General features: G+C 33.1%; 2 protein-coding genes across 2 annotated transcripts; both read left to right on the top strand.

Annotated features, from left to right (window-relative positions):
- The first annotated feature begins 2,403 nt into the window (after positions 1–2,403).
- Positions 2,404–3,869, top strand: LOC137828250 (transcription factor WER-like). Its single transcript, XM_068634732.1, has 3 exons — positions 2,404–2,608; positions 2,774–2,903; positions 3,039–3,869. Exons 1-3 carry the CDS (start codon positions 2,473–2,475, stop codon positions 3,535–3,537), a joined length of 765 nt encoding a protein of 254 aa, XP_068490833.1. The 5' UTR covers positions 2,404–2,472; the 3' UTR covers positions 3,538–3,869.
- Positions 3,870–13,955: 10,086 nt separating this feature from the next.
- On the top strand, positions 13,956–15,307 carry LOC137829034 (uncharacterized). Its single transcript, XM_068635831.1, has 5 exons — positions 13,956–14,049; positions 14,126–14,187; positions 14,339–14,617; positions 14,698–14,799; positions 14,876–15,307. Exons 1-5 carry the CDS (start codon positions 13,956–13,958, stop codon positions 15,305–15,307), a joined length of 969 nt encoding a protein of 322 aa, XP_068491932.1.
- Positions 15,308–23,040: the final 7,733 nt, after the last annotated feature.

The raw sequence follows: 23,040 nt of genomic DNA, 5'->3' as shown, positions 1-23,040 counted from the left end.
TATTTGTTTGTTTATTTATTTATTTTATCAATAAAAAGACATATCTCTTTAAGTTTTCATCCTCTCATGAAAGAGAAAAACATGCTAAAAGATTTTAGAAACATCACATGCATGTCTCTTTTTTTGCATTTAATATGTTTTATAAATTGAGAACTTGTATTTGTTCCACTTAATAGTGTTCCAATTTATTTTAATAAAATTAAAATTAATTTCATTAGAACCGGGCCCATTGCTATAAATTGTTATGATTGAACTTTTATATATATCACGAACCTACCTTTCTTATAGATGTTGTTATTTTCCATTATGACAAGTATACATTGATATATAAGGAGAAGATAATGCATTTATAGGTCATGATAGACCTTTTAACTCTATATATATAATTTTTAATTATACGAGAAAAATATGATCTTGTACAATGCAAAGTTAAAATACTAGCTTAATCTAAATTATAGATAACAAACCAATATAATTTCAAAATTTCTAAAAATAAGTTGGGAATTATCTCAAGATATAATAAAAATAGTTATTTTACAATTTGATTTGAAACATGAAAATGGAAAATAAACTCAACTAATTAAAAACATCCCGTTTTTTAATTAATAATTTATTTATTTACTCTTTTTTCACAGATGTGACAGTTTAGAAGAGTTTGAATGATAAAATAAATCCTAGAAATACTATGCTACAAAACTGGTCCCCAATTTGAATGATGATATTTCTTCTCAAAGTTTGGGTCAGAACTCCCTTTTGCTTAGGTGACACCATGCCACGAGGCTGGTACTACAAACAAACTACAAACACCATCATCTATTCTCTGTTTCAGTTCAGGTTCATTTTTCTTTGTTACTATTTTCTATGACTGACCAAAACATAATGGTTCACAGATCAAACTTCACAGGGAAATTCATCTTTATGAGATTTCTTCCGTATTATATTTCCTCAACGTTATCTCATAATACTGTAATGATAAAGATTATAAGTAGTTCTTGAGATGAGATACTGTAAAATCCGATTGGAGGGACCCTTTAGCTATAATAATAATAACTGTACCAATAATGATAGCAGGGATATGCAGGTTTTTGAGTCATCAAATTGACCTGATTTGAGGTTTGATATGATCCCAAATTTCTTTACTCAGTTCTGTTCGCCATTGTTTTTAGAGCACTGCTGTTTCTTACATGAGAAAGATTTCACGAATTCACACGACTAGATTTGCATGCTATAAAATTTATGATGCTTCGTTGATTTCGTGTGATGTTTTTGGTACTAACTCGTGAAGTTTTACATTTATATGGAATGACTTAATTACCATGGCTCTCCAATATTTACACTCTTGCTATATATGAGACAAATAAGTTAGAAAATACTAAAATAAATAAATAAAAATTAAAGTACAAGTTAAAAAATATGAAGAAAAATACATAAAAAAAAATAACATAATTAGTTCATCACTTTTTAAAATTATGTTTCGTCTCTCTTTCCCTCCAACAAAATTGCATGACATGTACAAAAATAGATGGTGTAAAAAATAATACATGATTTTTATAATTTACTATCATTAGTATAAGTTTGTCAATTTTGTAATAATCAGTTTAAATAATCTTTATTTGTAATTAGTAATAATAATAACTTATTACTAAGATCTATATTGACTCTATTCTTAAACATTTTTAATCTTATATTTTATAAAAGTTACGAAGTATGAAGTTTAATTTGACAATACAACAACTTGAGAGTTGTCATCAGTTTCGATCACATAGAATAGAAGTGAAAACTATTAACTATATTGTATATTTTTTCGTTTAAAATCATTTTAATTTAATCAAAAAAATTGAATTCAAGTTTTAAACACATAAGTCTATTAAATACATGAAGGACAAATTTTATATCGTTTATAATGATTATATTTTTCCTCTAGGAATTTTTTTCTCGTGAAATATATTTGTATAAAAAGGACAATAAGATATTGTTATCCGTGAAAAACTTGTAGAAACACAATCCATATATATACGTCTGTATTAATTTTTATTTCACTTAATCTTTTTTATTCTGTTAATTTCGATATATTATCACAATTTCTCTAGTTGAGGATTAACGTATAAACATTGAATTTAATTTAATAGTTTATAATGATTATACTTTCTCATTAGTTAAAATAATGAAATTCTTTACCAGTACTTTTGCATGCATCAAAATTTGAAAACTTCATAATTTAAAAAATCACTGTTCTCTTGGGGGAAGAAAAGAAGGCGCGCACTACCGTCTACCAGTCTCATTTCAAAAGCCATACTGTTGTCGAGTTCGTCAACTGCAGAATTATTTTTTTTTAACTTAAAAAAATGAGCATCTATTCAAGGAAACAACTATATATAGTCTTTAGCCACAAAGACGTGAGAAACCAATGAAAAGAATAGGCACACAACAATTTTGTGCAGAACCAAAGGGTAGAAGAGAGAGCTAGTAAAGATGAAAAGAAAGGGAGGTCATGAGAACCAAGATGCTGTTAACAGAGGTGCTTGGTCTGCTGAGGAAGACCAAATCCTTGTTAACTACGTTCACCTCCATGGAGAAGGAAAATGGGGGCAGATTTCCAGAAGAACTGGTATATATATGTGTGCGTGTGTGAATTATTTGGTTGAAAGCACAAAACAAAAATCATCAACTTGTTTCTAAGAGTGTTTCACATCAACTTGTTCAGTTTTTTTTTTTTCCAGTTTTCATTGCATGAGTTTGCTAGTTGTGAATATATATAGGTGTGTGTGTGTAGGTTTAAAACGAGGGGGGAAGAGTTGCAGACTTCGATGGTTGAATTATCTAAAGCCAGATATAAAGAGAGGAAACATTTCTTCGGATGAAGAAGATCTCATTATCAGGCTACATAGCCTCTTAGGGAATAGGTACATCTCTTTATATGATAGATATACATTTGCAGAGAATTTTCCATTTTCGAGACACAAGAATATACCAGAAAAAATTTGTTGAAATGGGTAAGTTCTGACACCCCTTTTTCATTCATTATATATCTGTTACAGATGGTCTCTTATTGCGGGACGGTTGCCTGGGCGTACAGACAATGAAATCAAGAACTACTGGAATACTTATTTGAGAAAGAAAGTAGAGGAGAAACACAATGATAACAACAATATGGAATTAGGAATTGAATCTCCACAGTGCACAGATATTGATCCTACCAAATCTTCTCAACCAGTAAGGTGTAATGAGGGTATGATTCCAACTGTAGCACTCAATGATTCAGTCAACACAAAGGATTGGACTGAAAACCCATTTGAATCTACCCCACCTGATCATCATGATGGCTGCGAAGAAGGTTTCCCCACACACTTTGATTTAAGTGACCTGTTGATGCCCCAGGAGGATTGCCATTTCAATGGATATGCTTGTGTTGAATTACCCCAACATTTTGGAGATGAATCATGCGGCGTTAATGATGCGATGTGTGAAACATGGTACGATAATTGGAAGAATGAAGACTATTTTCCACTAGATGATGTGGATTTTCCTTTATTTTAATAGTTAACATACCTTAACTATAGCGTCTTGGGGTGGTTTTAGTATTGTTATTTAGTCAAAGTTTAAATTTTATCTCAATATTTCATATAACCAAGTTATGGTTATTGAGGTAACATTTTAACTTTGATTTAAAAAATAGTACAAGAACTTGCCTAGAGTTATATCTAAGTCTTTTTGTTAGAATATTCCATATTAAATGGAATTTTGATGGTTGTGACTTTTGGTGTGGCTTATTTTGATATATACTAGTTGTGTGTTAGGTGGGGAGAATCATCCTATGAGAGTTATATTGCAATTTTGGTGAATTGATGTATGAGAGTTATGAAAATAAATGTTACTTATAAACAATGTTATTCTATGAGTCTTTTTATGAGTCTTTTTATGAGTTTTTTTTATATATATAATGAATTAAATTAAAATGAATATTTAAGGGATCTTTCAATAGGATATTTCAATCTATATATAAAACAGAGACTATGTTTCCAAACCATTCCCAAAATAAGTTTACAGCAAAGCAGTTTAAACAAGTTGTGCATCTTATGTAAGATTTGACTTGTAAAAATAAATCAGACTGATTACCCAAAAAACAGAAAGGGCACGATTACTTTTTGCAGCTATGCCTTCCTTGGTGGCTTATTTATGAGATAATTTTATGCAAACAGGAGGATAGAGCTTACTCTCACAAGTCCTCCCTCCATCAAAACATGCTCCTATGGCCCTTCAAAATATGATTCAACAGTTAGCTCTCTACCCTCCTCAGTCACAATTCAGTTCATTCTAAAACTCATTTTACCACTATACCCTTCAGCAAATAATATTAAAAAATTAAAATCTAACATAATTTTTACTTTAACCTAACTAACTTTTCACTTTTCTCTTTTCACTTTTCACTTTTAACACGAACATTTACTCCCAGCAGCAATTCTGCCTACCTTCCCCTCCAAACCTCTCTTTCAAACATTCACCACACTTACCTTCTTCATTCACCACAAGGTTATTCATCAATGGTTAGTAGTTTTGATTGTTTGAATTTTTAAGTTTTTTAATTTAAATTTAGTGAAAGTGTTTTAAACCGGATCAACTAATTCGGTATTTTTTTTTTGTTTAATTAGGTTTCGGATTACGTAATCCAGTGAGTGTTTAGTTAGGTTTTGGATTACATAATCCAATAGGTTTATTTTCTTAAATAGGTTATGGATTACATAATCTGTATTCTTAGTTTGTTAAATAGGTTTTGGATTGGATGATCAATAGCTCATTTCATAGTGGATTATGTAATTTAGATGAGTATATGTACGAATTTACTAATCCAGAACCTTTAATTTTGTGTTTGTCTTTCAGATTACGTAACAAGAAATTTAGTTTCGAATCTAGAAAAATGTTATGGATTACTTAATGCAAAACATAATATTCTATTACGAATTGAGTAATCTGGAATGTTATTCCACATCCGTAACTAAATTCTGTGTTATGTAATCCAAGACATGATTCCTTCACATTAATAATTACGGATATGTAATCCATTGATCCAATAGATTACCAAATCCGAAAGATAAGCATTTAAGGGCACCGGGTTGCAAAACTCACTGAGAATGACAAACAAAGCTGCCAACCACCGTCAACACCACCATCACCACCACAACAATACCGAGCACTACGACCTCCTTCTTCACTCAACAACAAAATGTAAAACATTGCTTCTATTTTTATCCTTTTACTAAAGTGTAATTTAGAATTTTTAAAATATATGGAGGTGGCTGAAGAAATGATGGAGGTGTAAGAAGAAGAAATGATGGAGGTGTAAGAAGAAGCAGTATGTGACCAATTCTTTACATATTTCAACCAAAACCATAGAATCACATGTCACAAAAGATTCCTATTCCTGAAAACTAAGCACATTCTTTCAAAGACAATTCAATATGATTGAACTACCTGCCCTATGATTATTCTAATGCCTTCGGGCAGTTAATGTTCCACTTTACATAAATCAAATACAAAGCTTGGAAATCAGGTGTGTGCAGTGTGTTTTTTAGATAGGTTTTATTTTATGTATGCAAGACAAAAGTATTTTTCATGTACGGTGAATTAATAGTTTATCTTTTTTCTATAAGAGTTGGAGTATTCCAAAAGATTTTTTTATTATATTTATTTTTTAATGATAAAAAATGTGAAAAAATTAATTTGTATTGTTCTCATAGATTGTATTCCTCTTCAGGGACAATTCCGTTGAATTTTATGAGACATAAGCCTTCCTATTATGTATGCATTTTTTTATCAGCAAGAAAAAATAAATAAATAAATACGACCCACTTCAAGAGTGGTCAAACCCTTATAGAGAACAATAGGGACATACACGCCTCACTCCAAAGAAAAACAAAAAGCAAAAGTTTTGCCACCAATTACCTACACAAACAACACTAGCCAATAACACCTACCACTCAAAGGCACCACAAGAGTTAACACCCCTCAAAGACACCACAGACCAACCCAACCACCCTATAAGCAATCAAAGACTTTTAATCGAGTACATAAAAACCACGAGTTTTAGGCACCAATAAGAGAAGAAAAAGCCCACTGAGGAAACTTTTAAGAAAATCCAAGACCAAACCTTTAGTTGTGCTAAGGACAAATTTCAGAATGATCAATCACTCCACCTTTAAAAATGCAAATATTTTTATGTCTCCTAATCTCACTTACCAACGCAATCCAAACATTTTCAAAAATTAGATTAAGAGACGTGGACACGTCAAGTAATTTAAAATGCATGAAATGTGAAACCGAGGTAAGAAAGTCTACCAAACTCACTCCTAACCACATATAGCAAAGATTTCAAACTAGCCAAGAAACTTTGCAACCAAAAAACAAATGACTTGTCGAATCCTCTTTCACCCCACACAAGCAGTAAAGCTTACTTTCGACCACAACCCCACATCTCTCCAAATTGACCTTAATAACAATCTTGTTTTTTGTTCTCTCCCTAGAGAGAACCGAAAACAAGATGGGGCCTAGAGAATTATTGAGAAGCTTCGTCTTCCTCCTTCCTGTCGGGCAGTTTGTCTATGCCTAAGCTTCCTCTTCCAAACTTTTCGCTACTTCTTTCAATCTCGGTTGCTCGATCACTCAGTCTTCTAGAGAATACTGAATGGAGGGGGTACCTACAGAAGACACTCCAATGCTCAAGTCAGCAAAAAGGGTTCAGTAGTCAGTTGTTAGAGCACAGTAATAAATGACGTAACTACTTCTTGGAATGTGCCTTATTTATATTATTTTAATGACCTACCTTGTTGGGTCGGATTAGTAAGGTGGATCTTACTTAAAGGTGTATTACCAAGTTGTGTACCGGGCTTCGCAGATGAACCTGGCCGATAGGAGCTTTTAGGCTTCCTCCTTAGCCGCAAGACGCTTCTCGTCACCATAATCTTTCTTCTTCTGCACGATTGGTCGCTCTTCCTTGAATACCGAGAGCATGTGGGTGATAATATCCGGACTTACCCCCGACATGTTGGATGGGGTCCACGTGAACAAATCTACGTTCTTTTTTAGTGTGACGTGCATTATCTCGACCTTAGTGGCCACGATGGTCGTGCTGACGCAGGTGTTGTGCTCCTTGTCAAGGAGGGGCACTCGACGTAACTATTCCCTACCTTCCAGCCTATCTTCGGTCGTTTAGGGATTAAGGTCCACCAAAGCGACTGTGGGTATCACCGGTGTCAGTTGGGTTTCTCGGGGAGAGCCCTGCTTGTGAGAAGATTTGCATTTAGGGGAGCGATCATCCCACAAAGGCTCCACCCTTAGACTCTCGGCATAACATTCTCTCGCCACCTTTTGGTCAACATGGACCGTGAGGATGTCTCCTGACAGCGAAGGGAACTTCATCGCCATCAGCCGATTGATGGACGGTCGTCCCAGGAGGATGTTATAGGAACTGTTTGCGTCAATCACCAAGTATCAGATCTTGATGGTCTTGCAATTCTTTTCCTCACCGAAGGTGGTATAAAGCTCACTGTAACTTTTAGTACCCACCCTTTCGCCCGAGAAGTCAACCATATGGTCGTCATATGGCACCATCTCCACTTCGCATGAGCCCCTTGCCGCACAGTCTCTCTGTTTCACTCGCTGTCATGCCTTCGTTCCACCCCACACCTGAACCAGCTCCTACAATGGCTTTGCATAGAGCCACATCGCCCTCCACCTTGCCACCCTTTGTCACCTCTTCGAGCGCGAAGCCACCATCGAGCTCCTTCACTACTCTGCAAACCACTATAGATCGCACATGGGTGCCCACGAATGGAGTGGCTCTCAAACCTCCTACCATCTTGGCGCCGTTGCAGCACCGCGAGCACACCCCTGTCAACATCTCCTCCAAGAACAACATGCCTAAAGTGCTCAGTCACCTCAGCAGATGGGCCAAAACCTACAAATTTTCCCACCCAACTTTTTGCCCTTAATTGGGCCTGAAAAGGCTCACCTAAAATTAGGTAATCAGATCATGTCCCTTCAAAAGTTGTTCCGCAGTTATTCCCAGCTAAGAGATCATTAGACTTACACCCCGCCACGTTTCCCATTATGCCTTTACCCTATTTTCTCATTTCCAAAGCAATGTTTTGACTTTTCACAACAAAAATAACTCCACCACTAATGCATACGTCACCTTTTGGAAACTCTCCCACCTCAACTGGAAACTAAACAATTTTCTCCTTACCTCCCTTGCCTCAAGTCCTACCATCGTAGTCGAAACACTCGGATTCGAAAAACTCTTCTCCAACGCTAGTGCCCAAGTGGGCCTTAGATTCATCCTTAGTGACTGCGCCCCACTTATTTTAGAGAGACCCTAACAAGGGAAATGGAATACAATTCTCTTCCTCAAGGGAGACCTGACAGAGATGTCATTTTTTATCACTGATTTCACTAGTTTTGCCACCTCTCCCACTGGGATTCTGATGCGCAACCTCGCGAACTCTAACACCTCTCTTGCAATGGTTGCCTCGTTAACCTCTACAACAATACTGATTAAAGCCCCAATGCATTCAAAACATTGACTGCTCCAGAGTACCTACGGGATACCACTACAACTAACCCATACAAACTTCCCAGTTACCACAAAAGAGTTGTTCCAAGGAACTATTGATCCAAAAAGATTGTCAAACCAATATTTGTTCTCAATAATTGCCTTCTCAATTATGCCCCCGTATTCGCAACACAAGGGCACATACTTTTCCCCTAGGTATCTTAATCTCACTAAACTCTCCCAGAAAAAAGCTCTCCTTGATGGACTACACATTTGCTGCCTCCAACAACCTTTCGAAAAAGCACTTATCGAGTCACTTGGATGACTCCACCTTGACTATGAATTGGGGCATGTTGTCTTCTACACTCTTATGGGCGTTGCTCGCATTTCCGCTCTTAACAACTTGAGCAAAAGAACGTTGTTGATCCTTTTGACTCCAGACTTTCTGAGTATGAACATCTCGCTGCCTGGAAGTCCATTCTTTCTTTGGAATCTCTTACCTACTATACTCAGGTTTATTTGCCTACAACTTCCAGGTTCCTATCCAAATGGAATCCAACTTTCTTTCCAAGGCGAGTGAATCCTTCACCCCATGGAATCTAACAAATCCAAAATGTTTTTTATTTTACATTTAACTTTCTAGAGATGAAGACATCTAGAACTCTTTCCCAATGCTAAAAAATTCTCCATAAATCCTTTTCATAGAACTCATTAGAAAAATTAGTGAAAAAGAACGTAGTATCTGTAATTTAGATATTCTCTTCTAAAAAATTTCTATCTCAAATCATCACTCTCTCGCATTCAAGCAATACTTTCAATAATTTGAAGCAACTTTATGTCACAAAGAACCACTTTGTATGTAGTATCAGCATATTCATCAACATTTTTCTCTTCTTAATTATAAGTGCTATAAAATATGTAATATTATTTTAAAATTTGTATATAATTTTATGGAAAGACAATTCACTGTAATAGTGATTTTTAACTAATCAATGAGATAGTAACCCAAATTTACAAAATGTATTGATATTAATTTTTTTTTTATTTTTATGATTATTTTTGTATGTTCAACTATTAATATGAAATAATGTTTAAAATATTCTCAATAAATTTAAAATAAAATAAATATATTTTTAAATAGAGTTATATCTTTATTGTGGTAATCAGTATAATATCATTTTATATTTTCAAATATTGATATGTATGGCTGCATTAACCATTGAAAGTATTTCGAAAGTATAACATAATGATTAAAAAATTAATGTAGCATGCATAAACAAAATTGAAATATAGAAAAGAATAATTTGAAAAATTGAAAACCTCAACTACTTACACTACAAGAAAAGTAACAATTAGCTTCCAAAATTTTGGGTGGGCCACTTGCAGACGCTACTCTCGTCGGCCAAAATGGCTAAAAGCCCACGCAAGAATAACCTTGGACGCAAAAGGGACGCACAAATGGGTTTAATTTATTTTTTAAGAAAAAATCAGTGTGCGTCGGCCGCGGCCCACGCATATACGTCGGCCACAAAGCCCACGCATATGCGTCCGCAATGGCCCACGCATTTTTAGAATTTTAAAATTCAAATTTATTTAATGTATAATAAATATTTTAATATTTAATTCTTTATTATATTTATTTTAAAATTATTTCTTTAATATTATAATAAATTATTTAATTTATCAATTTTGAATATAAATTAGTTAAATTAAATTTATTAAATTAAATAAGTGTTTGATTTAAAATTAATTGAGTAAAAGAAAATATATATTTAAATTATTTAAATGTTATATAAAATATTTTATTATTTCAAAAATTATTTATTTTAAATTTACTTTATTTATATATTGTTATAACTATTTTATTTTTGAAATTATGATATAAATTAGTTAAATTACATTTATTAAATTGATGAAGTGTTTAATTTTAAAATTATTTAAAAGAAGTTATCTTAAAAAGTTTATAAAGATTTGAAAACATATAGAAAAATAATAATTAATTAAAAAATAGTAAAAAAAAATAAAAATAAAATGTGTATTTAAATTTTGTAAATATTATATAAAATATACATAAATTTAAGAATATCAATTCAAGATGAAGTAATTAATTAATGCAAATGGTAATGGATGTATTTAAAAATAGAGAATAAATTTGATCTAAAAATGTTTTATTTAGTTTAAGAAAAAAAAAGTTAGATAAAACTTTTGATTAGTAACTTAAATAAATTTAAATGTTATATGTGTGCAATGGATGAATGAATTAGGATTTTTGTTTAGATATCCAGTACAGTTTTGAAGATGTTATTTCTCATAAATGAATCATAAGATCATCTTAATGAATTAGCGAAAATGTATATGATACAAACATATTAAGATTAAGTGCGTGAGTAAGTAACTTATTCTTAATTGTTAGATTGATACAATATCCAAAGTGTTCTAAAGTTGACTACATCCTCTATAAATGTCATTGTTATAGTTACTGAGTATGATTTCGAAAAGAAATTAATGTTTTCCAACTGAAGCACATAATAATGTAGTAAGTAACGAGATGATACATATGCAATATTCCTTATAAGTGTGTTAATATAGTTTCCCAATATACTAAATAATAGGTCTTTGACATAGTAAATTTAGTAGACTTAGTTTTTAATAAATGTAACATAAATAAGTAAGTTTCGACTGTGTGTGATATAAAATGAACTTAAAATCATGGAATAGAGTTCATGATTACATTTTGGATTATAAGTTATGTGCCGGTATGGGCAAGACTGACACTTGGTCTCCTTGACCGAGACCCACCTGGCTGTCCAAGACCTGGTGTACCTGACCGAGACCAAGGGGAACTTGGCAGAGACCAAGGGGAACCTGGCAGAGACCTGAGGGACTTGACTGAGGCAACCGAGACCTGAGAGACTTGGTCGAGACCATGGAAGGTTGGCTGAGACGAGTGGAATCATCACGGTCGGCCGACCCATACTACCGTTAACGCTGAAACTAAGGTCAGTGAAGCTAATCCGTCATTAAGGATAAGGTAATACAACCCTAAACGAGATTCATTCCACTAATCAGACCCAATAAGGTCAGCCCATTAAAATAATATACAAAGCACACATTCCAAGAAGAAAGGTACGTCATTTATTACTGTTCACCTACGAGAATACTGATCACCCGCTTCACTGACTTGAGCGTCAGAGTGCCTTCACAGGTATCCCCCATCGGTGTTCGCCATAGACCGAGAGCCGAGGAAAGAAGCACGAAGATGAGAAGGACCCCAGGCAAGCACCCAACAATCTGCCTGACCGAGGGAAGAAGACGAAGACTTCAATAGTTGTCTAGGTCTCATCTCCCTAGCAGGAAGAAGTTAATAACGTAGTCCATTGTCAAGGTAAGAGTTGAACTAAGAAGTGCATTGTAAAGGCTGAAAGAGAGTATCATAAGCAATTTGAGAAATATGAGTCATTTCGTGATAGTTATAGAATTAACTTAGAATCATGGAATATAGTTGATTATTAGATTTTGGATTATAAGTTAGAAGGGATGATGAGGGTATCATGAGCAATTTCAATAATAGGATTCATTGATATTTGTGGTAGTAGATGTTAAAGTTATTTTTTATTGTATAAATTAAATTAAATATTTTTTATAAATTTAATATAAATTAAATAATATTTTTTTACAATTTAAATTAATTTTATGTTGTAGAAATTAAATTAAATTATTTTATATAAATTGAAGTAAATATTTATTGTATAAATTAAATTAAATATTTTTGTGTAAATTTAATTAATTTTTGTATTGTATAAATTAAATTAATTTTTTTTATAAATTAATAAAAGTTTTTGTTATATAATGAAATTATTTTTTTTATATTAAATTTAAATTTTTTTATATAAAAAATGTTTTAATTTATTTATTAAATTTTGAATTCGATTTTAAATTAAAATAAAATTAAATATTTTAAAGTATGCGTCGGATGTCGGACGCATACTGGGAGTATATAGAAATTTTTTTTTGTTCCCGGTTTATCAAAACCCCCAAATCTCTGAAAACCTAATTTCCCAATTTCAGTTACCTCCGTGCGCAAGCTTCCTCCGCGTTCAGCTTCCTCTTCGAGCTTTCCCTCCGCGCGAGCTTCCACTGTGTCGAGCTTCCTCTGCGTCAAGTTCTCCCTCCGCGTCAAGCTTCCTTTGCGTCGAGCTTTCTCCGCGTCGAGCTTCCTACGCGTCGAGCTTCCCCTCCGCGCCGAGCTTCCTCCGCGCGAGCTTCCTCCGCGTCGAGCTTCCTCCGCGCGTGCAGCTCTCCTTCCGTGTCCTGCTCTGCCTTCGGTCCAGGTCTGCCTCCTCCTCAGGTTCACATTTTACCAATTTTTTATTTGGATATTGAGCTGTGGTTGCTGGTTTGGATTATTGCTGGTTTGGATTATTGCTGGTTTGGATTATTGTTGGTTTCTGGTATGATTATTGTTGGTTTGGATTATTGTTGGTTGCTGGTTTGGATTATTGTGATGTCGCGCATTTATATGAGCCTCGTGGGTCACTCGCAGTTTCTTAAAGATGTTAAATTTCGTCTTTCCGATTTTGAATTTGGATTCATCCACTTTTGTTGTATTGAAGAATTGTTGTAAATAATTCTTTTCTTAAGCCACTGGATAAAATTATTAAACGAATCCCGTCAATGAAACTCAATTATTCTACCAAATAGTTTTTGTCTTCACTTCTCTTTTTCCTTATAATAATTGATAGTGCAGTGTTTAATGAAATAGACAAATACCATCTCGTTTTTGTCTTCACAATTGGATATTTGTGTACAGATACATGATTGCTTGTTTATGGTCTTTTCTTTTCTGTTTCTTTACAACAAAACTTGATCATTCATACACTTTTGCATACGCCTTATTGAAGTCATTTCTTATCAAAATTAGTGAATGTTTCATCTAAGTTGACAACTTTATTTATAATTTAAATCAAACTGTTTTGTAAAATTGAGTTTCGAAAACTATTTTTCTTCAATCTACTTCCTGGGTTGTTAACCCAAATCATTTTACTTATACATGAATTATTAGAATAGTAGAAATTTGATTTTCAGCCGTGTGATTGGGTCCTTCTCAATATTAAATTGGTCTTCCAGTAGAGAAAACTATAGTAAGGCTAACTTCCATGGTTTAAATAATTTAAATTTTTATTTATTTAGAATTCTTAATAATTATGAAGTTTTTAATTTTTGTAGTGTTAAAAAAAAATATTGATGATTGAAACAATAAAGTTCATTTAGTGACGTGGGTTTAAAATGAAATAGGGGTGCAGAGAGTAAAAAAATTGGGCAGCATATTGGAGCAGAAAATTAGAAAAAGGGATGTAGGGTGTGTAAATTAAATAAGGGCTGCAGAGAGTAAATGTTGACCATGTTGACCATGGTGCCACTGCTGCTTCAGAGCATAACCTCCCCCCTGAGGAGGTCCAGCGTGACCCTACTAGTAGGGTCATCATCCGACTTCTTGGTAGAGGGTAAGTCATCCTAAATGTACATTTAATTTTATCTTTATATTACTATGTTTGTAATTTTATTTGTTTGTATTTGTAGTTGGACACCAAATCATTTTGCTAGTGAGGCCATTGGACATTGCATTCGATCTCAATTTAGAGGTCCATATCATTATTATGATGCCATGCCTGAGGAGGAAAAACTGAAATGATGGACTGACTTTCAGGTAATTTTAATTTTTGACAAACTACAATCACTTGTTTTCTTGTTTTTCTTGTGGACTCAAAGTAACTATTTTCTTCTTTTTAACAGACTAGAGTCACTTGGGCACCCCATGATGAATGCCAAATTAAAAAGGTCTACGAGTCTAAAGTCAAAAAAAGACTTTGTGACACGTTGACTAAGGCTAGGACAAAGGTTGTCCGCCCTAGTTGGATAGGTGAGCAAGCATGGGTTGAACTTCTAAACTATTGGGATTCACAAAAATTCAAAGATAAATCAACTCAAAATAAAGCCAATAGGAGTTCAGCTCGTGGTGGAGCACTGCACTCCACAGGTAGAAAATCACATTCAGATATTGCAGTTACCTTGGTAAGTACTTGTCACTGCCTTACATGAAAATCATTTTACATTTGCAACCTATAATGTTTTAAATTGTACAACATTGTTAGGAACGTCAATATGGCTGTCCTCCAGAACCTGATGAACTATTTATGGCCACCCACACAAATAAGAAGGGTGAATGGGTTGATTCTCGTGCTCGAGAAACTTATGTAAGTTATTCTTTTAAATTGTTTTATATTTATATTTTAATTTTATAACATTTTCATTTTGTAATGATATGTGTAGGAAAAGTATCATGAGCGCTTGAAGGCCATTCAAGCAAATAGTTTTCAGGACTCTAACACTGATGTCCACCAACTTGATCCTACAACTAAGCTTCAAACATGGAAGGAAGCTGCCGGAGGAAAGAGTAGAGGTCGGGTGTATGGTACGGCAGACTTGGCTGCTAACATCCGCCAAGGAGTCTCTTCTCTCACCCAAGCCTCTGCTTCCGGCACTTCACAATCTGGACATGTGACTGAAAATCAAATGCTTCGTGCTGAACTTAGTATGTGGAGTCAGAAGTATGCACACCTGGAGGATGAGCTGAAGGTTATAAAAGATAGACTTATCTCTATGGAACGTGACAAAACTACTTCCAATAGCACAACACAATTCGATTATGAGTATGATCCAGAACAAGATGATCAACCTTGTTCCTTAAAGTGCATCCTATAATGTAAGTTTAACTATTTGATATTTTTATTATATATTAAGTATTTTAATTATTTGATTTATTTATTTATATTGTTTATATTTTTTTACAGGTTTATCACATCACTATGAGATTCATTTTGCTACTTCTAGTTAAATTTGTAATGTACAATTTTAGTTGTAATATTTTTTTAAGTATTCATATCTTTTGTTTAACTATTTCTATTACTTTTGTACTTTGGATGTGTTTGTGGATTTGGGTGTTTATGGATGTATTGTGAATGATAGTAATTTGTTTGAATGTGATTTGGTTGGTATTTAATTTTTACAGGTAATCTGGTTAGAAAGCAAAATGAAATGTTTTTTTTTCTTCATCACATGTGTCGGCCACAGGCCCACACAAGTTTTTTTTTAAAACATGCGTCCGCTTTTGCGTGGGCCAAGCCCACGCAAAATCTGATATTTTTTAAATATATATTTTTATCATTTTCGTCGGCCAGACCGACGCATAAGCGAAATAAAAATTATACGTCGGATCTGCCCACGCAAAAGCCGCCGCATATGCGTCCATTTTACGTCTACCCAGCTTCTGCATGTTGCGTCCGTTTTGCGTGGGCTTGGCCCACGCAAGATGCGTCCAACTTTCTGGACCACGCTAGTTTTCATTTGCTTCCAGGCTTTTTTCGTGGGATGTGGAACGGACGATAATCCGACGCATAAGCGTCCGTTTTTTAGCTTTTACGTCCGTCTTGTAGTGTTATATTTTTATATGAAACAAAATGATTTTTTTATTATACTTTGATTTATTTTTAATGATCCATGAAACAAAGGTTTGACTACTACATTTAGCATTTGATGAGTATTGAAACCTAAACAATCTATGTATTTTAAAAAGATAAAAAAAATATTAAAAAACCATTATTGAATTTCGTGAAGGTGTTATGAATTAGGGATTGAGGGTAGTTTCTAACGCACCTCCATGCCCATCTTCTTGCATCCCATACTTTAAGAAAAATACTCAAATTACTCATTGACATTTTTCGTTGAATATTTTTTCTTTAATTCTGGAATGTAAAATCAAAGACTTCTCAGGTTATAGAATCTGGAAGCTAAAACTTGTGTTTCAGATTGTACAATATTCAGATTATGGATTTACATATTTAGGGATTAAAGTTAAAGTAATGAAGGAAGTGTTGCATCCCCTAAGTGTATTACCAGAACTCTGAAAAGACTACACTGCAACTATAACATCTTTTTTAGAATGTCCCACTTATTCTTAGTGAAGTTGAAAGTTACACCATCTGGGTCAGGGCTTTTGCAACTCCCACAGTCTCAAATAGCTTCCTTAATTTCTTTTTCCTCAAAAGGGGCAATCAGAAAACAATTATTCGATTTCAGTATCCTATGAAATTCATTATTGTCCAACCTTACCCCTATTTGTGTAAAAAAATTGGACTTCATCCTTAACCATAAGTGGTTCTTCAATCCAATTGCCCAAACTATGAACTCCACTAATTTTGTTTTTTAATCTCCTCCATCTAATTATGGCATGAAAGTACATATAATTAGAATCCCCATGTTTAAACCATTGTAACCCAATTTTTTTTTTTTTTTTAAATAAGGATTTGTTTCTCATACTTATAATGTTTAGTTGGCTCAAAATCTCCCTATGTTCCTTATTCATGTTATCATTAAGGTTGATATTGTTGGACATCTCAAGGATCCAACTTTGGTGTTTAATGAAACTATGATTGAAGACTTGATGCCTTATGTGTCTAGGTAGTTTAGTTTTTATTTTGTATGTCTTGATTTATCTTTTACCTTTTGGAATGATGATGAATCCAAGAACAAACATTTTTCAACTGGTTAAAAAGTTTTTCAACTGGTTTTAATTTTGTTTTCTGGAAAGTTACAGTTTTTCAATATGTTATCTTTTAAATCAATTGATTGAAAATACTAAGAAGTTTTTAGATCACTACAAAAAAACGTGTATGTGGTGGCGGTTATTTTCGTATAACCTGGCGTTTATAACCACCACATTTTACATCTATGGCGGTACCGCGTAACGCCAGCATTCTTGCCGCCACAAAGTTTAATGTGGCAGTCAAGTGAGAACCGTTGTAGTAGACGCCATATAATGCATTGTATAATGTGACGGTTTTAAGTGTGTAATTTACGTTAGTTTATGTAATATGTTTTATATACTGAAAACAATAATTTAATATATAACATAAAAAATGTTTTTAGTTTGAGTACATTTGAGAAAAACCAAGGACATGTTGTATTTCTGTAATTGTTGGGGCCAAGATAGGGTTTATTGGTGTGTATCACTACACTAGACAAGTTCTTTTGTCATATTATGATTTTAATTATACTTATTAACATTATTATTAATATTAATATTATTAATATTATTATATGTTATTTTTTAATAAAATTTTAAATAAGTTACATACAGATTATATCCGTATGTAACAGTCTTCTTTAACTCCGGAGTTCCCTCCAACCTCCATATTTCGAATCTAGAACTTCTTTCCACAAACCCGTATTTTCAAAACCTAATTGCTAAATTCACTTTCCCAACAAGGCAATTTTAAAACGCCTTAAATCTATCATATCGAGCCCTCCCTCCTCTTTTGACTCATAAACCTTTTTCCATGAAGCTCACACTGTTTTCTTGCCTTCTGATCCCCATCCCCATAAAAAGTTTCTCTGCAACCTTACTATTTCCTTCATCACCATAATCGAAATTTTATACAAAGACAAGAAAAATAGAGGAAAAGCAGACAACACCGATTTAATCAAGCAAAGTCTACCTGCCATAAAGATAAACTTACCTTTACATTTGCTTAACCTTCTTCTCACTTTTTCCACCACCTTTTTCTAGAACTTACTTCTTTGGTGACATCCACCTACCGGCAATCCCAGGTATCTGCATCCTACCCCTCCGACTTTGCTCTTCTGAAAATTGACCTTTAGGCCAGAGGCTATTTCAAAGGAATTTAGAATGACCTTGATAACGAAGACACTTTGTGCTTTCGTCTTGCAAAAAAACGTGTCATCCGCATACTGAAGCATATTAACCTTTATGGACCAGCCTCCGATCTCCACACTTTCTAACAAATCTTTCTCGACCGCCTCGCTTATAGCTCCAACTAACCTTCTACCACAATAAAAAAAAGAAATGGTGCTAAGGGGTCTCCTTGTCTCAACCCCTTCCTTGGTTTGAACTCCTTAGTATGACTCCTGATTACTGACACGGAAATCGATGAAGACAAAAGACAAGCTCTTATCCAATCAATCTACTTGCCACATAAATCTAACCTCTCCTGTATCCAATATGTAGTAAATAAACTTTCAAACAACTAAGTTGTATGCCTTCTTATAGTCAAACATAAAGAATACACAACTACTCTTTTTCCTCTTTACTTCTTCAATCACTTCATTTACTACTAATACACTATCCTAAATCTGTCTACCTCCATGAACATGTATTGTGTATATTCTATAAACTTAAGCAACACTTTCTTCATCATCGGAATATGATCTACATATTTAAATTATTTTATTTGAAGACGGTTATAACTCATTTCAAAGTCATGACATATCCATTCAACTAGCCATTTTTTTTTTATAAATAAAAAGGTATGCAAAGACATTCTAAAAAGACTGTGATGTCAATCATGTTTGCATTCCATCCATTATCAATCATATGAAGCCCACTACAATACCATTAAATAAGATTAAAGATTTAAAATAATGGGGCTTTCAATCACAAGCCTGGAAAATTACATCGTAAAAATAATAAAAATCAGAGAAAAAAGTACAGAAATGTAAGAAAGATAAATTTGTTTATTTGATTAATTATGTACACGTATTTTCTGTCAAATGTAAACAACCCCTTGCTCTTGTATTAAAATAAAAGGTTTACAAATGTTCATTCATGGGAAGATGAGAAGGTATAATCAGGACCAGAACCAGAAGTGACAAAACAAATGATGAACAGCGCTACTTAGTCTGCTGAAAAGACAAATTCCTCATGAGCTTTTTACGTTCTGAGTTCATGGGAAAGGGAATTTATAATGAGTGTTTTCTGTATGTGGTGACACAGCCTTCATGATTTCTATATAATATTTTCTCGTTTTCCATTTCTAGTGTTTGGTGATCCTTCTGAGGAGGCTTGAAACTACGTGAAAAGAGTTGCAGACCCAGACTCCAACGGTTGAATTATTATCTCAGGCCAAATATCAAGAGAAGAAACATTAACTTCTTTTATGATTTGATGAATCCTACCTAGTTCAAGTTTCATAAAGATATCATGGCTTATTCTTTTTTTGTTTCGGCCATCTTGCACTCTCACGACAATGGCAACAGCTTTCACAGCAAAACACGTAAAATCACTTATCACCACTCTGCATTATGAACTGCACACGCATATACGTACAGAGCTGTAATCATCGCTTACCGCACCTGTTTTTTTTTCTTTCCTTTTTTACCACTACTAATAATTTTTCAGAACAAAATCTACTAATATAATATGATTTGAAAACTAAAACCCAAGTCTGGTCGTAAAATAAAAGGTATCAGTCATCGTTACATAATATATACGTGTTGTTGTTCTAAAGAAATCCCCCACTATCATGGTTCAAGTGCAAGGACTTTGAAGCGTAGGTGTTTCGGAAGAAAAGTTATTCTTTGTTTAATAATTCTCTATGGTTTATGACCTTTCTGGCATAGAATCACGTTTTAGGGGCCAACTAATTGCTTTTGATTTAGAATAAGGATGACCTAACTAAAACGAGAATATGTTTTGTCAAAAAGATTGAAGGGAATAAGAAAGGCGTTAAAAGATGAGCTTTGATGAAGCTGATTGGAAATTGCTTTTGAAGCTTTGCTCCACTTATCGGGGACACCAAGTGAATGCAGCCATGCAGTGTTGGCGACTTCTGACCTGAGGTAATGTTTTATAGTCCACAACATTATTCATCCACGTTTTTATTATCAACATTCCTCCTGATTTTTCCGTACTTATACTAACATATTTCACAAGTACACAAAGTAACATTTATAATATATACACGGGTTATAGAAACAGATGATAAAAAATGACCCTCTTTTAGATGCATTATTGATTATTATGTAGAACTAAGTAGTGGAAGAGAGATAAATTTTGAGTGTATATTGGTAAAGTGAATCACTAAAGTGAGGTCACTGAAGAAAGTGGGACCGAAGTGGAAATGACAACCTCGGAGTTTGGGTCTTGGACTGTCCGCGGAGGCACCACGAGGCTGGCTACCAAGATCTTCTCCCCTTATGTGACTCTTCTTTTTTCTCTCTTCTTCCTTTTACATACCAAACAAATACTACTTCACAGGATGACCTGTGATTATGTCACTGAAAACAAATTTTTCATATTTGCTTCAGGAAGGCAGACCAAACATGTTTTCAGTTTCCGATCATGTGTTCAAACGTGTCATTAAATTTCTTAAACTTAATCATTTACAAATGATGTACATTTACTAATCTCTTATTAAAATAAATTTTGTATTACTAAAATGTCAGAAATATCTTTCTTTCTTAAACTTTCTAAACTGCTACTGGATTGATGATGTCCTGGGGTATCTGATTTCCGATCAATATGGATGGTATATTTGTAAAAAAAGTACTTCAATGTCATATTTAAGTCAGAATTTGATACGAAGTAGGTTAGTATAATAAATATATTTTTATTTTAATTGGTGTTTTTATTTATAAGATTGTGATACTTTTAAAACTATAACAAAATAAAGTAGATTATCAGACTAATTTTATATTTTATAAAAAAATTTGTATATTATTATATTAATTATTTTGTGTCAAAGGATATCTATGAAACATTACATTATTTAAAATTTATTCTGATAAATAATCTTGATTGAGATCTCTTCAAAATCGTACTATACAAATTTAAACTTTTATTTGATTACTACCAGAAATTGACTTCATATAAAAACCTACTCTTTGTTTAGTACATATCAAGTCCCTGCAATCTTCTACTCTTTATGTTTGTCTCATGTACTATTTGATATACAAATTTAAATAAAACGGGACTGAATACACTTTTAGGTAATTAGTATCTGATCTATGAGAACAGAAATGGAAAGAAAAACGTGAAAAACCATGTCCCTTCAGTGTGACGAAGCACACCAAGGGTATGCGTGCGTCAGTAAACAAGGACATATAAGGTCGACAATAGTTGTCAAGAGTTTTCAAACTGATGTGGACATGCGTCAAAGATAGGGTCTACGTTATGTTATTGTATCTGTGACTTTTCATTATTATATGGGACGAACATGTTGGGACTACATTAAATTGGACATGTGATGGAAAATATTTTAGTTTGATTTTATATGGATTGTATTTTGTTTTTGTCTGAAGCTCTAGAGGGTAAGAAATCATTTTATCGAGCTATAGAACATGCAGAGGTGATTCTCACATAATATTCTATTATTAAATAGAAAAATATTTAACACTTCGATTAATAAGAGATATATAAATTATGATGATAATGCAAAAGAAAGTGTAAGTTTAGATATCACTCACTTTTATAAAGATATTCTTATATATAAAATTTAGCCTCCAAATAATATGAAAGATGAAATTAAATTAATAAAGTTTATGTTTCCACTACAAGAAAATGATGAAATAGAAACTAATTTTTAGAGACCAAAATAATTAGTTGCAATAGTAACTAAATTAGAGATCATTTTGGAAACTAAAACAAAAATTGGTTTCTAAATTAGTTTCTATTATTGTTAAATAGTTTCTAAATTGGTCTCTAATTAGCAACCAAGGTTTTAGAGACTAAATTTAGAAACTAAATAATTGGTAGATAAAACATTGGTTGCTAATTAGATACCAATTTAGAAACTATTTAACAATAATAGAAAATAATAGAAACTAATTTAGAAACTAATTTTTGTTTTAGTTTCTAAAATGGTCTCTAATTTAGTTACTATTGCAACTAATTATTTTGGTTTCTAAAAATTGGTTTCTATTTGATGATTTTCTTGTAGTGTTCGTTTTATTGAGATATATATATGTTTATGGTATAATATATTATAATATATTCTTAGTGATGTGTATATGAATTATTTTTTTTAATAAGTAAGAAAAAATAAATTAATGTAAACCAGTTCATGAATGGTTCAATCCTTATAAAAATCTAAAATGAAAAAGTTAACTTCTCCCTAACACAATCAACAAACACTCCTCCAAAGATAAACAAAGCTCGTGAACACAACAAAGGAACAAACTAACTTTGTAAAATCCATCAAATAACTAACCTCATACAAACCAAATGATCACGAAACCAATCAGAATAAGAGAAAAAAAAATGAAGATATCTTGGATGAGACCCACTACCAAACCTTTAACTGAACAATAGTAAAAATTTCTGAAACATCAACCACACCACCTTTAAAAATTACTTTGCTCTTGTGCTTCAAAATCTCACTTACTACAGCAATCCATAACGCTCCCCAAACATCATTAACAGATTCAGATGCTCTACCCAACTTAGATTGTAAAAAATGATAACAAGAGTCATTGTGATCCATAGACACCACACCTAGCCAAACATAACATTGTCTCCAAATGAGCCAAATATGCATTTAAAAAACAAATGACGACTTGTCTTCTCTTCCACCCCACAAAAACTATTTTCGACCACAACCCCACGCTTTTACAAATTGGCCTTGGTAACAATCTTATTAGAC

This window comes from Phaseolus vulgaris, chromosome 7 (genome assembly GCF_000499845.2).
Source record: "Phaseolus vulgaris cultivar G19833 chromosome 7, P. vulgaris v2.0, whole genome shotgun sequence".
In the NCBI taxonomy this organism is placed as follows: Eukaryota; Viridiplantae; Streptophyta; class Magnoliopsida; order Fabales; family Fabaceae; genus Phaseolus; species Phaseolus vulgaris.
This window is presented reverse-complemented; position numbering and strand designations above follow the sequence as displayed.